We start from the raw sequence: 15524 nt of genomic DNA on the forward strand, positions 1-15524 counted from the left end.
TTGTCATCCCAGAAGGAAGCCTCTTCTAAAGATGCACAAAAAAAAAAAAAAAAAAAAAAACAGTTTACTGAAGACAAGCAGACTAAGGAAATGGATTACTACTTGTAAACTTATTTGGTTCAGATTGTGTCAAGCATGTGTGGCGGCAACCAGGTAAGGAGTAAAAAGACAAGCGTGCAGGGGCGCTGCTAGGTGGCAAAACGACCACAAGTCCGAGGCCGGAAACGGGGGGGGGGTGTGTGTGTGTGTGTGTGTGTGTACACGCGACGCAGACCTTTTTTTGGCTGGGCCGTGACCTACCTACACTGACTGTAGTTATTACCTACACTGATGGTAGTAGTGACCTACCTACACTGACCTACCTACACTGACGGTAGTGACCTTCCTACACTGACCTACCTACACTGACGGTAGTGACCTACCTACACTGACGGTAGTGACCTACCTACACTGACATTTACATACAGTGACCTACCTACAGTGACCTGCCTGACCCACATACACTGTCTGACCTACCTCAGCCGTGGTGTACGTTGTCCCAGCAGCCAGGCAGAGGAAGAGGAGCGTGGCCCGCCCGAGTGCCGAATGGGGATGTGGCGCGGCGGCCGCATTGTAATTCCCGCCTTCTGGGCCTGCGGCGCCTATGATGGACGTCACACGTCCCGCGGTCCAAACATTGGACCAGGGGGACGTCCATCATAGGCGTTGCAGTCTCCAGAAGGCGGGACCTGCTGAGCTACTCGGCGGCGCTCGGGATCAGATTGGTCCCTGACAATTGTGAGCTGCATGCCCGAGGCTCTGGGCTTTTCGGGGGCACATTTGGGGCTTCAGCCACGTCTAGCCACCCCCTCCCGACGCCCCTGCAAGTGTGTCTTGCCTACAGTCAAGGTCTGGGGCTGCATGAGTGCTGCCGGCACTGGGGAGTTACAGTTCATTGGAGGGAACCATGAATGCCAACATGTACTGTGACATACTGAAGCAGAGCATGATCCCCCTCCCTTCGGAGACTGGGCTGCAGGACAGTATTCCAACATGATAACGACCCCAAACACACCCCCAAGATGACCACTGCCTTGCTAAAGAAGCCAAGGGTAAAGGTGATGGACTGGCCAAGCATGTCTCCAGACCTAAACCCTATTAAGCATCTGTGGAGCATCCTCAAAATGGAAGGTGGAGGAGCGCAAAGTCTCCAACATCCACCAGCTCCGTAATGTCTTCATGGAGGAGTGGAAGAGGACTCCAGTAGCAACCTGTGAAGTTCTGGTGAACTCCATGCCCAAGAGGGTTAAGGCAGTGCTGGCAGATAATGGTGGCCATACAAAACATTGACACTTCAGGCCCAATTTGGACATTTTCACTTGGGGGGGGGTTTAGACATTAATGGCTGTGTGTTGAGTTATTTTGAGGGCGCAGCAAATTTACACTGTTATACAAGCTGTACACTCACTACTTTACATTGTAGCAATAATATACAATAAGAGGGGGGTGTGGGGGGGCTGGGGGAATTTATTAAAAGTGGTGCACAAAGAATCTGGTGCAGCTGTGCATAGTAACCGATCAGCCTCTAACTACAGCTTGTTCAATTGAGCTTTGACAATACAACCTAGGAGCTGATTGGTTACTATGCACCCAGTTTTAGTAAAAGCTCCCGCAATGACCATTTCAGATGTTGCATTATAATGATTTATAAGCAATACTTTGACAATCAGTTATTTAGTCTACCATCTATGCAACACAATCATCTACTGCCATTGCTCAAGGTACACTGGCAGAGAGCTGAGTGATGACGTGTGACTAAGGGACACAAAGACACTCTTTGTTACACCCCTGAAACGCCATCTCACACCCTGGGGATGTGGGCTCCCCAGGTTGGGAACCCCTGATTTAAAGCTACCAAGACCAAGTTTAACTAGACAAAAGCACAGATATATCATCTACACGAAGCACAATTTATTATTACCACCATGTTTATTGGCCCTTTTTACCTTCTTAGAGCAATTTTTTTTGTTTTTGATTTGGTACAGTACAATTCTCTATATTCATCAACATGAGAACAGAATTTTGCAAAAAATTGAAGGAGCTTAAATTTTCTTGCCAGACAACCTTTGCCCATGCTCCATACAGTGGGGCCAGGTGCTGGGAATGGTGTAATTCCTGTTTGCATGCACACCAGCAGTTTGTCTTCAATGACTGAACAGGAATGCTGCAGGACCAAGAGGAAGCAGTGGGCAAAATGGCACAGTCACCAGATGTGAATGGAGCCTAAACCTCCATCGCATTATTCCCAACATACACGTTCCTGTAGAAATGTCTGTGCGTATAAGAGGGTGCTGAAGCAACCACCGGCTGGAACCGTGTCAAGTCAGAGCAAAAGAATGTCACCAGCACACCAAGGATCTCCAGAATGGGTTCTAAGCTTTAATCAGCGATCACATTGTTAGAGCAGATTGCAATGTTTCTGAGCCACGCAGACCCCCTTCATCAGGCATCATCACATGCCTCATGAAGGGGTCCTGCATGGCTCAGAAACTTTGCAATCTGCTGTAATGAGGTGATCGCTGATTAAAGCTTAGGACCCATTCTGGAGATCCTTGGTGTGCTGGTGACATTCTTTTGCTTGGAACCTGAACCTGCCACCACTGGAGGACACACAGAGGTAATGATCCCTAAAAATATACAAGTATGTTGTGCACAATATGACAAGAGTCCACCACCACTCGGGAGAATGCAGTTCTGCTTTAAAGATAAGTGCCCCATCCAGCGGTCTTTATCTTTTTCAGGCCCTCTACCTTCTCCCACCATTTCTAACATATTAGACTTTTGCCTCGTACACACGATCGGACTTTCCGACAACAAAACAGTGGAATTTTGTTTGAAGGTTGTTGGCTCAAACTTGTCTTGCATACACACGGTCACACAAATTTTGGCCAACAATTACGAACGTAGTAACGTACTAGACGTACTTTGTGGTTTTTCAACTCTTTAGCGCCACCCTTTGGGCTCCTTCTGCTAATTTCGTGTTAGTAGAAGTTTGGCGAGTGTTGATTTGTGCTTTTCTTTTTTGCGTTTTTTATTTTGCGCTATGATTATTCTTGATATCACTTGGAAAAAAAAAAAAAAGCCTTTGAAAATTTGTTTGCAATAACTCAATCAGTATCACCATCAAAGCAGCTTCATTATTATCCCATTAAAGAAAAAGAATTGTGCGCTGCATTTGGAGATTTCCTAATTTGCCACATCACGAATGTTAATTCTCCATTGCGAATGCTAGTTTACAAGACCGGCCGTTACTGCTTCTGAGCATGCGTGGACTTTTGTGCGACGGACTTGTGTACACATGATCGGACTTTCCGACAACAACGTTTTGTTGGCGGAAAAAATGTGAACCTGCTAGCAAAACACTTGTTGGCGGAAAGTCCGATAGCAAATGTTCAATGGAGCATACACACGGTCGGACTTTGACAACAAGCTCACATCCAACCTCGTGTACGCGGCATTATATTACAGAAATACATCAACAATCTGACAAGCTGCATATGATCATTTTACCAGTGATAGCAATCACTTCAGGTGGAAGTATTTTAGATCACAAAACTGCTGGGAGGGCAGGACTGAAACGGAGAAGTGCACTAATCCTTTAAAACAGGAGATGGCACATCCGGACATTCATCCACCCCACCTTTCCCCTTGTCCATTCACAGAACACCTTGTATTTTGTAAAATGATGATCACAAAGATTGTGTGCATGGATGAGGGACAGAAAGGTAGAGAGCGGGCGACACTAGCCTTCACTGTACGATAAACAGAACTGGTCGATCTTAGTGCTGGAAGGTTGGCACGTAGCATAGCATCAGGTATTGGAAAAAAAACAAAAAAAAAACAAAACAGCTTTACCTAGTGCAGCATTAGCCACACATGGAACACCAGTCATTAAAAGGTCACTTGTGCATAGTAAATTGTCCCAAAAACGTTTACCTGCTGGAGTTCTGCTTTAATTTAACATGTAACTAACACAACTAAGCAAATACCAGGAAGTTTGAAAAACAGGATTTCAAACTGGTCTCTGATAATGGAGTTCGGCATTACTGTGGTATGCTGCTTTGTTTTAATAACAAACAAAAAACTTTAATATGACTTCCACTTACTGTATTAATTTTAGACTCAACTCAAAATGGTAAGTTTGGGCTAACTGTGAAAGTCTGTGAGTAGATTTATTTTTGATACTGCAGCTTTGTGGTTATGATCCAGGGTAGTGAACTTCCCTGCACCATTTCCTTCCCTTATTACTCACATTGCTGTTCCCACATGCAAGTCTAGTATTCACAGAGCGCATCTGCATTCAGAGAAAATTACCATCAACTTTGCAGAATGACAGTTAAAACGGTGTGAGAGTGTGTAAAAAGTTATATAAAATGTATTTATACACAGAGTTGTGCTCAAAAGTTTGCATCTCCTGGCAGAAATGGTGACATTGTGGCATGGATATTGAAAATATGACTGATCATGCCAAAAAACTGTCTTAAGGATAGTGATCATATGAAGCCTTTTATTATTACACACATCTCCTTCAGCATCTCCTTTAGCTCAAGCTAAGGTACGGTAATTAATAAGATATATTCCTTATGTTGGGGTTAAATGCGTCTCAAAGCATTTTAGGCATAACCATACAAACAATCTTTATCCTAGGTGATCAATTTTGTGTTCTTCCTATGGTCACGCAATTGCCTCGTTGTTCTGGTCCATTTCTGGGACTCTGGCGGTCAACGGATTCAGCATCTGTTTTTCTTTAAGCATTCTGGTATGCCCGCCTCCTCAATCTGATTATTTTACATAAAATGGTGGCTGATCTATTGAAATGTATTTATTATACAACAACTGTCAACAGTGGAGAGAGATATATAGATATCTATCTATCTATATTCATGGATGGTTTGTCTCTTTATCTGTAGCCGGTTTCTCCAAACTTGATAAACAAAAGGGCCAGTTTATCATCCTTCAGACTTGTAGGGGGCCAGACTGTGGCCAGTGAGGGTAGAAAATGTCCTGAGGTCAATGGGAGTAAACAATGCCCCATCAGTATTCATGGGAGGTATATAGCCCTATTGTTGCTATCAGGGGAAAGAACAGTGCCCCATCATTGGTGTCATTGGGAAAAATAATGCCCTGCCATTTGTGCCAGTGGGAGGAATAGTGCCATATTGTTAGTATCAGCGACAGAAATTATGCCCTGTTGATGATGTCAGTGGAAAGAAAAGTTCTCCAAGGGCCAGATAAAGGCAAGCAAAGGGCCATATTAGGCCCCTGGGCCGTAGTTTAGAGACTGATCTATAGCATCAGCACTATGCAGTCTCCTGAGGAAGCCTATGCGGCAAACATGTACTTTTTAGCTGCACTTGCTGCTCATAAGTATCTTATGTGATGGTTTATCTAATGTTTTGTTTTACTTGATTTGTAATAAAATGATATTTTATGCATCTTATATGTAATGTGAAATCGCGGTTCTTGGCACCTTAAAAGTCCCACAATTTCCTACAGTTTATAATGCCAAAAAAAAAAAAAAAAAAAAAAAAAAAGGGCTTTTATTTAACCAGTTGCCGACCGCCGCACGACGATGTACGTTGGCAGAATGGCACGGGCGGGCAAAAGGACCCCCCCCCCCCCCCGTGCCTGCGGCGGTCGGCAAATCTTCCCCGGCGATCGGAGGTGAGGGGGAGGCCATCCATTCGCGATCGCTCCCAGCCAATGGGATCATTTCCCTGCCTCTGTATTGTACACAGAGGCAGAGGAAATGATGTCATCTCTGCTCCGCTCGGCATTTTCCGTTCCGACGCCGAGGAGAGAAGACTGTAATGTGAGTGCACAACACACACATACAGTAGAACATGCCAGGCATACATTACACCCCAGATCACCCCTCCCCCCTGTCACAGTGACACCAAGCAGTTTTTTTTTTTTTTCCTTCTGATTACTGCATTGGTGTCAGTTTGTGACAGTTAGTGTGGTAGGGCAGTTAGTGTTAGCCCCCTTTAGGTCTAGGATACCCCCCTAACCCCCCAATAAAGTTTTAACCCCTTGACCACCCCCCGTCGCCAGTGTCACTAAGCGATCATTTTTCTGATCACTGTATTAGTGTCACTGGTGACGCTAGTTAGGGAGGTAAATATATAGCTTCGCCGTCAGCGTTTTATAGCGACAGGGACCCCCATATACTATCGAATAAATGTTTTAACCCCTTGATTGCCCCCTAGTTAACCCTTTCACCACTGATCACCGTATAACTGTTACGGGTGACGCTGGTTAGTTCATTTATTTTTTTTATAGTGTCAGGGAACCCGCTGTTTATTACCTAATACAGGTTTTGCCCCCCTGATCGCCCGGCGGTGATATGCGTCGCCCCAGGCAGCGTCAGATTAGCGCCAGTACCGCTAACACCCACGCACGCAGCATACGCCTCCCTTAGTGGTATAGTATCTGAATGGATCAATATCTATACTAGCGTCCCCAGCAGTTTAGGGTTCCCAAAAACGCAGTGTTAGCGGGATCAGCCCAGATACCTGCTAGCACCTGCGTTTTGCCCCTCCGCCCGGCCCAGCCCACCCAAGTGCAGTATTGATCGATCAATGTCACTTACAAAACACTAAACGCATAACTGCAGTGTTCGCAGAGTCAGGCCTGATCCCTGCGATCGCTAACAGTTTTTTTGGTAGCGTTTTGGTGAACTGGCAAGCACCAGCCCCAGGCAGCGTCAGGTTAGTGCCAGTACCGATAACACCCACGCACCGTACATCTCCCTTAGTGGTATAGTATCGGATCAATATCTGATCCGATCAGATCTATACTAGCATCCCCAGCAGTTTAGGGTTCACAAAAATGCAGTTTTAGGGGGATCAGCCCATATACCTGCTAGCACCTGCGTTTTGCCCCTCCGCCCGGCCCAGCCCAGCCCACCCAAGTGCAGTATCGATCGATCACTGTCACTTACAAAACACTAAACACATAACTGCAGCGTTCGCAGAGTCAGGCCTGATCCCTGCAAATGCTAACAGTTTTGGTAGCGTTTTGGTGAACTAGCAAGCACCAGCGGCCTAGTACACCCTGGTCGTAGTCAAACCAGCACTGCAGTAACACTTGGTGACGTGGCAAGTCCCATAAGTGCAGTTCAAGCTGGTGAGGTGGCAAGCACAAGTAGTGTCCCGCTGCCACCAAGAAGACAAACACAGGCCCGTCGTGCCCATAATGCCCTTCCTGCTGCATTCGCCAATCCTAATTGGGAACCCACCACTTCTGCAGCACCCGTACTTCCCCCATTCACATCCCCAACCAAATGCAGTCGGCTGCATGAGAGGCATTTTCTTTATGTCCTCCCGAGTACCCCTACCCAACAAACCCCCCCCAAAAAAGAGGTAGTGTCTGCAGCAAGCGCAGATATAGGCGTGACACCCGCTATTATTGTCCCTCCTTTCCTGACAATCCTGGTCTTTGCATTGGTGAATGTTTTGAACGCTACCATACACTAGTTGTGTATTAGCGTAGGGTACAGCATTGCACAAACTAGGCACACTTTCACAGGGTCTCCCAAGATTCCATCGCATTTTGAGAGACCCGAACCTGGAACTGGTTACAGTTATAAAATTATATATATATATATATATATATATATATATATATATATTATATATTTATATTTGTCGTTTTATTGTTCTCTCTCTCTATTCTTCTGCTCTTTTTTTACTGTTTTCTATTCTGCAATGTTTTATTGTTATTATGTTTTATCATGTTTGCTTTTCAGGTATGCAATTTTTTTATACTTTACCGTTTACTGTGTTTTATGGTTAACCTTTTTTTGTCTTCAGGTACGCCATTCACGACTTTGAGTGGTTATACCAGAATGATGCCTGCAGGTTTAGGTATCATCTTGGTATCATTCTTTTCAGCCAGCGGTCGGCTTTCATGTAAAAGCAATCCTAGCGGCCAATTAGCCTCTAGACTGCTTTTACAAGCAGTGGGAGGGAATTCCCGCCGCCCCACCCCCCACCGTCTTCCGTGTGTTTCTCTGGCTCTCCTGTCTCAACAGGGAACCTGAGAATGCAGCCGGTGATTCAGCCAGCTGACCATAGAGCTGATCAGAGACCAGAGTGGCTCCAAACATCTCTATGGCCTAAGAAACCGGAAGCTACGAGCATTTCATGACTTAGATTTCGCCGGATGTAAACAGCGCCATTGGGAAAGCATTTTATCATCACACCGATCTTGGTGTGGTCAGATGCTTTGAGGGCAGAGGAGAGATCTAAGGTCTAATAGACTTCAATTTTTTTCAAAAAAGAGCACCTGTCACTACCTATTGCTCTCATAGGTGATATTTACATTCCCTGAGATAACAATAAAAATGATTAAAAAAAAAAAAAAAAAAAAAAAAAAAAAAAGCACCCCTGCCCCCCCCCCTGCTCTCGCACAAAGGCGAACACAAGCGTCTGTCTGGCGTCAAATGTAAATAGCAATTGCACCATGCATGTGAGGTATCACCGCGAAGGTCAGATCGAGGGCAGTAATTTTAGCAGTAGACCCCCTCTGTAAATCTAATGTGGTACCCTGTAAAGGCTTTTAAAAATGTATTTGTTGCCACTGCATGTTTGTGCGCAATTTTAAAGCATGTCATGTTTGGTATCCATGTACTCGGCCTAAGATCACCTTTTTTTATTTCATCAAACATTTGGGCAATATAGTGTGTTTTCGTGCATTAAAATTTAAAAAAAGTGCGTTTTTTTCCCAAAAAAATGCGTTTGAAAAATCGCTGTGCAAATACTGTGTGAAAAAAAAAAAAAAAAAAAAATGAAACACCCACCATTTGAATCTGTAGGGCATTTGCTTTAAAAAAAATATATATAATGTTTGGGGGTTCAAAGTAATTTTCTTGCAAAAAAAATAATTTTTTCATGTAAACAAAAAAAGTGTCAGAAAGGGCTTTGTCTTCAAGTGGTTAGAAGAGTGGGTGATGTGTGACATAAGCTTCTAAATGTTGTGCATAAAATGCCAGGACAGTTCAAAACCCCCCAAATGACCCCATTTTGGAAAGTAGACACCCCAAGCTATTTGCTGAGAGGCATGTCGAGTCCATGGAATATTTTATATTGTGACACAAGTTGCAGGAAAGAGACAAATTATTAATTTTTTTTTTTTTTTTTTTTTTTTTTTTTTGCACAAAGTTGTCACCAAATGATATATTGCTCAAACATGCCATGGGAATATGTGAAATTACACCCCAAAGTACATTCTGTTGCTTCTCCTGAGTACGGGGATACCACATGTGTGAGATTTTTTTGGGAGCCTAGCCGCGTACGGGACCCCGAAAACCAAGCACCGCCTTCAGGCTTTCTAAGGGCGTAAAATTTTTGATTTCACTCTTCACTGCCTATCACAGTTTCGGAGGCAATGGAACATCCAGGTGGCACAAAACCCCCCAAATGACCCTATTTTGGAAAGTAGACACCCCAAGCTATTTGCTGAGAGGTATAGTGAGTATTTTGCAGACCTCACTTTTTGTCACAAAGTTTTGAAAATTGAAAAAAAAAAAAAAAAATGTTTTTTCTTGTCTTTCTTCATTTTCAAAAACAAAATGAGAGCTGCAAAATACTCACCATGCCTCTGAGCAAATAACTTGGGGTGTCTACTTTGTAAAATGGGGTCATTTGGGGGGGGGTTTGTGCCACCTGGGCATTCCATGGCCTCCGAAACTGTGATAGGCAGTGAAGAGTGAAATCAAAAATTTACACCCTTAGAAATCCTGAAGGCAGAGATTGGCTTTCGGGGCCCTGTACGCAGCTAGGCTCCCAAAAAAGTCCCACACATGTGGTATCCCCGTACTCAGGAGAAGCAGCTAAATGTATTTTGGGGTGCAATTCCACATATGCTCATGGCCTGTGTGAGTAATATATCATTTAGTGACAACTTTTTGTAATTTTTTTTTTTGTCATTATTCAATCACTTGGGACAAAAAAAATTAATATTCAATGGGCTCAACATGCCTCTCAGCAATTTCCTTGGGGTGTCTACTTTCCAAAATGGGGTCATTTGGGGGGGGGGGGTTGCCATTTTAGCACCTCAAGAAATGACATAGGCAGTCATAAACTAAAAGCTGTGTAAATTCCAGAAAATGTACCCTAGTTTGTAGACGCTATAACTTTTGCGCAAACCAATAAATATACACTTGACATTTTTTTTTACCAAAGACATGTGGCCGAATACATTTTGGCCTAAATGTATGACTAAAATTGAGTTTATTGGATTTTTTTTATAACAAAAAGTAGAAAATATATATATATATTTTTTTTTTTTAATTTTCGGTCTTTTTCCGTTTATAGCGCAAAAAAAAAAAAAAACAAACAAACGGCAGAGGTGATCAAATACCATCAAAAGAAAGCTCTATTTGTGGGAAGAAAAGGACGAAAATTTTGTTTGGGTACAGCATTGCATGACCGCGCAATTAGCAGTTAAAGCGACGCAGTGCCAAATTGTAAAAAGTGCTCTGGTCAGGAAGGGGGTAAATCCTTCCGGGGCTGAAGTGGTTAAGGATAGTGATCATATGAAGCCTTTTATTATCACATAGTCGACTGGCTCCTTTTAAATCATAAAAACAAACCACCCAAATGGCCCTGATCAAAAGTTTACATACCATGGAATGTTTGGCTTTGGTACACACACGTACACACACACACACACACACACACACACACACACACACACACACACTAAAATGGCAAATAAAAAAGATTTCCCACATCTGTGGTTTTTTAAACAGCAATTAGTGTCTGTATAAATTGACAATGATTTTCACGTGGATGCACTGAGCAGGCTAGATACTAAGCTATGGGGAGCAAAAAAAAGAACTGTCAAAAGACCTGTGTAACAAGGTAATGGAACAGGACAGAAAAATTATATTCTAAGCCTTGAATATGCCAGTCAGTGCTGTTCAATCACTTATTCGGTGTGGAAAATTCGGGGGATCTCTTGATAACAAGCCAAGGTCAGGTGGATCAAGAAAGATTGCAGCCACAACTGCCAGAAGAATTGTTCATGATACAAAAGAAAAATCCACAGGCAGGATAAATAGAGGCTGTTCTGTATAAAAAAAAAAAAAAAAAATGGTGTGGTTGTTTTTAAAGGAGCACAATACGATGATACTTGAACAAAAATTACCTGCATGGTCGAGTTGCCAGAAGGAAGCCTTTACTGCACCAATGCCACATAAAAAAAGCCCATGAGGCATGTTGAGATGTTGTCGGGCATATTTTAACCATCCTCCTCCATTCCTTAAAAGGCATTATAAATCTACCTACCTGCATTTTCAAAAAACAATTGTGATGCACACAGAGAAATGGCAAGGCCTGTCTGTGTCCCAAATTAGTTGCTTGTCCCTCTGGTTAAATGAGGACAGGGTAGATGGATCCATTGAAGGACATAGGGGACTCATTTGGCCATGACACTGCAAACTGCAGCCACCACATGTGAATCCACCATTGCAAGGTAAGGCAAACAACTGAAGTGCAGAAAGCATAACCTCACACACAGACATAAAAACCCTTACGCAAAATGGCAGATTCAAACCCGGTCATAGGTAGGATACATTTATCATACAAAGCTTGCTATATGAATCTTGGGGGGGGTGGGGAGAGAGAAGGGGAGAAAAAGAGAAATCAAACAGAAAACAAAATTGACCAGAGCATCTTGCCAGAAAAATATACAATCGCTGACCTAGTAGCCAAAATGGGTTGTAATCACACCTAAGAGGTTCACTTGAAGATAGACACTAGCTGATGGTGGTTGTTTCAAAAAAAAAAAAAAAAAAAAAAAAAAAAAACACACACAGGTGTGTTTTAAATTTAAAATAGATTTAAACACATGCACCCGCAGTAAATGTTTGGTAAATTTAATGGCTTTTAAATACATCCCCTAGTGGGTATATTAGAATACTCACTAATCCGCTGCCACTTTGACACCCAGCTGTCATCAGAGCTCATCATTGCCACAATCCTAAGGAAAAAAGAAAAAAATATGAAAAAAAGAAGAATGCCAATATTACAGTATGTTGTTCTGATTTTTATGATCCACAACAACAATTCACATGAAATGGCATACCCATCAAACGAAGAACTAGTGCAATCATACACCATTTCCCTGTTCCCCTTCATCTGCAGGTAAGCATCACAGTTGTCACAGCCATCGTATTCAAACTGGTCAATGGTCTGGAAGAAAAAGGAAAACCACATACTTTTAGAAAGGACACTAACTAATGTCTACACAAGAAAAAGGATGGCCCTTATTTTTTTTTTCCCTTAAATTTAGGATTTTATATCACAGAGCAGACAGAAACATTCAAATTATATCACACTTTTCTACAGATCACCTCACCAGGACCTTGCATCATCACTAAATTGCATGCACCGTTGGGCTTAATAAATAAAGCAGCAATGAGCTGTACCCATAGCCACCTATTGGAATCCATTTTATACTGACAGGGTTACTATTGTGAATGAGATTAAGAACCAATTAGTATAGATTACTGCAATTTTCTCCATATACTGCCGATTAAGTAAATTTGCACCTGATTCTTTGGGGGGGGGGGGCGCGACGCGGTGTCGGGTATCGGTTATCCTCTCAGGTGCTGTCCTGAAACACGCCTTGTGAAAATTCAAGTTAGACTTACCGGTAACTTGTTTTTCAGAAGTCTTTCAGGACAGCACCTGAGAGATAGTGACTCCTCCCACCAGATCACAGGAAACACCTTCTTCCTCCAGATCTTTAAAAAAGGGAGGCACCTCCCTACCACACTTCAGTTGTAGAAGAGAACCTCCGGCCCCGGCTGGAACACATAAGCACATATGTTAGTCACAGCATAGTACATCAAACTAATAGGGCGGGTCATTGCTGTCCTGAAAGACTTCTGCAAAACAAGTTACTGGTATGTCTAACTTGAATTTTCACAAGGAGTCTTTCAAGACAGCACCTGAGAGGATAACAGAGACTTACCCCCTTAGGGCGGGACAACAGCCTGCAGGACCTTCCTGCCAAATGCCTGATCACTGGCAGATGTGAGGTCCAGTCTGTAATGTCGCACAAAGGTGCGGAAACTTGACGGTGTTGCCGCCTTGCAAATTTGTTCAGGGGGTGGCGCCAGCTCTTTCTGCCCAAGTGTCCGCAAGCGCTCCGGTTGAGTGTGCACGAATTCCATCTGGCGGAGACAACCATGCATGGAAGTATGCTTCCAGGATGGATAATTTCAGCCATCTGGCTAATGATCCTTTAAAAGCCTGGCAACCTTTCTTGTTGCCCGAAAAAAGGACAAAAAAACCCAAAAAAAAACCACGAGTCTGTATGTCTAAAGTCCTTTGTCATTTCTAGATAACTTAACAAAATCCTTTGGACATCCAACATATGAAAAAAAAGGTCTCCTTCTCCCCCAATTGGTTAGCACAGAAGATTGGGAGCACAATGTCTTGTGAGTGATTATGCATTGAAGCTACTTTAGGTAAGAACTTTGGGTCTGTCCTAAAGATAACTATCCGGAAACACTGACAGGCAAGGTTCCCTAATTGACTGATCCTGCATGCTGAAGTAATGGCGATTAGGAACACAGCTTTAAGAGTGATACATTTGAGTGACGCTTCTTCCAGAGGTTCAAATGGACACCTTGCTAGGGATTGCAGGACTACCGACAGGTCCCACTTAGGGAAATTGCTGGCCTTGATCTTGCAAGAGCTCTAAGGAGGGGGGGGAAAAAAAAAAAAAGGGGGGGGGGGGTTTGTGTGAAGGAGGAGGGGACTACCAGCGGTTCAGAGGCCACAGATTTTTCTAAGAACACTGCTAGCGCAGCAACCTGTACTTTCAAGGTACTGACTGCTAGTACCTTATGTGCGCCATCTTGCAAGAACTCCAAGATGGAAACAAGGCTCCTTAGGCAGAGGAAATCGCACCATGAATTACAGACCTTCCAGACTTTAGTATAGATGGCCCTTGTTATCCTTTTCCTACTTGATAGTAATGTTGTAATCAGACTGTCAGAAAACCCCTTACTCCTTAGCAGCTGCTCCTCAGTAAGGATGAGCTCCGGCGTGTTCGCATGCTGCACATGCCGAGCCCGCCAGGAAGTCGGCACGGCGCAGCACTAATCGCAGGCAGTGAGACATTCCCCGATCTCTGCAGCCGCACATCAGGAAATGTCTCACTGCTTGTGATTAGCGCTGCGTCGTGCCGACTTCCTGGCTGGCTCGGCATGTGCAGCATGCGAACACGCCGGAGCTCATCCTTACTCCTCAGATACCAGGCTGCGAGAGATAGCCTGGCCACTTCTGGATGATTTACTGGACCTTGGCTTAGCAGATCTTCCCTGAGAGTTAAATGCCAACAAGGCTTGGTCGCCATTCCCAGAATGGTTGAGAACCAGGCCCTTTTCGGCCAAAAACTGAGTAATTAGGTTGACTGGTACCCCTTCCCGTTGGATTTTCTTTAGTACCAGTGGAACTGGATTGGGGGGGGGGGGGGGGGGCTTGGGGGCTGAGCGCATAGCAAAGGTGAAATCCCCATGGATGCGCCAGTGTGTCTGTCCCTAGTTACCTGTCGAGATTGTTTATGGAGAAAGAACTGAGGAACCTGTGCATTCTCCTTTGAGACGCACAGGTCCACCTCTGGCTGTCCCCACATACTGGAAATCTTTGCGAAGACCTCCGGGTTCAGAGACCCCTCTGCTTCCTGAATGGTGTACCTGCTTAGGAAATCCACCACTCTGTTCAGGGTCCCCTTCAGGTGGATTGGAGTGCTTTTCTGCCCACAGAAGGATTTCCGTTGCCAGTGCTTGTAAGGACCTGCTCCTTGTGCACCCCCCCCCCCGTCTGTTTAGATAAGCCACAGTTGTGGCGTTGTCCGTCAACACCTGAAAATGGCAAGACTGAAGCTCTTGTGTGACTATTACTAGAGATAAAGTGATCGCCTTCAACTCTGTCCAATTTGAGGACCTTGTCGCATCCTTCTTGGACCAGACTTCCTTGAGTGAAGTTTTTTCCTAGGTGGGCCCCCCATCCCCAAGAGCTGGCATCTGTCGTCAGTCTTCTTTCGACTGGGAAGGCCCAATCTAGACCCCTTGATAGGATCTCCCAATTCTTCCACCACCATAGTGACCTCTTCACCTGGGTCGGAATCTTCACCTCCGTGTCCAGGGATCTTAAGCTGTGACCCCAAGACCTTAGGAGAAAACTTTGTAGACACCTGAAGTGCAGTCTTGCCCACTGAATAGCCAGCATTGTTGAGGTCAGTACCACAAATGCCCACATAATCTGCCTAAACGTTATTGGCTGGTTGGTCTGCAGCATCAAACACAATGCACTGAACCTTGTCCTTTTTCTCCTGCGGGAGAAAAAAAAAAAAAAAAAAAAAAAACAAAAAAAAACAAAAAAAACTTTTGTTCTATTGAATTGATAGCCCAGAAATCAAGCCTCCTGCGACGGGTTTAGATAGGATTTCTGGGAGGTTTAGAA

At 44.0% G+C, this 15524-nt stretch overlaps 1 protein-coding gene across 1 annotated transcript in view; it reads right to left on the bottom strand.

The window, feature by feature from the left end:
* The window catches only part of SUPT4H1 (SPT4 homolog, DSIF elongation factor subunit), a 30424-nt gene that overhangs the window by 3520 nt on the left and 11380 nt on the right, over positions 1 to 15524 (bottom strand). Inside the window, exons 2-3 of the mRNA XM_073616537.1 lie at positions 12133 to 12239; positions 11972 to 12027 (exon numbers count right to left, since the gene is read on the bottom strand). Coding sequence (XP_073472638.1) covers positions 11972 to 12027; positions 12133 to 12239 — 163 coding nt within the window. The remainder of the gene's footprint in view (positions 1 to 11971; positions 12028 to 12132; positions 12240 to 15524) is intronic.

Source organism: Aquarana catesbeiana, linkage group LG02, assembly GCF_042186555.1.
Source record: "Aquarana catesbeiana isolate 2022-GZ linkage group LG02, ASM4218655v1, whole genome shotgun sequence".
Taxonomy (NCBI): domain Eukaryota; kingdom Metazoa; phylum Chordata; class Amphibia; order Anura; family Ranidae; genus Aquarana; species Aquarana catesbeiana.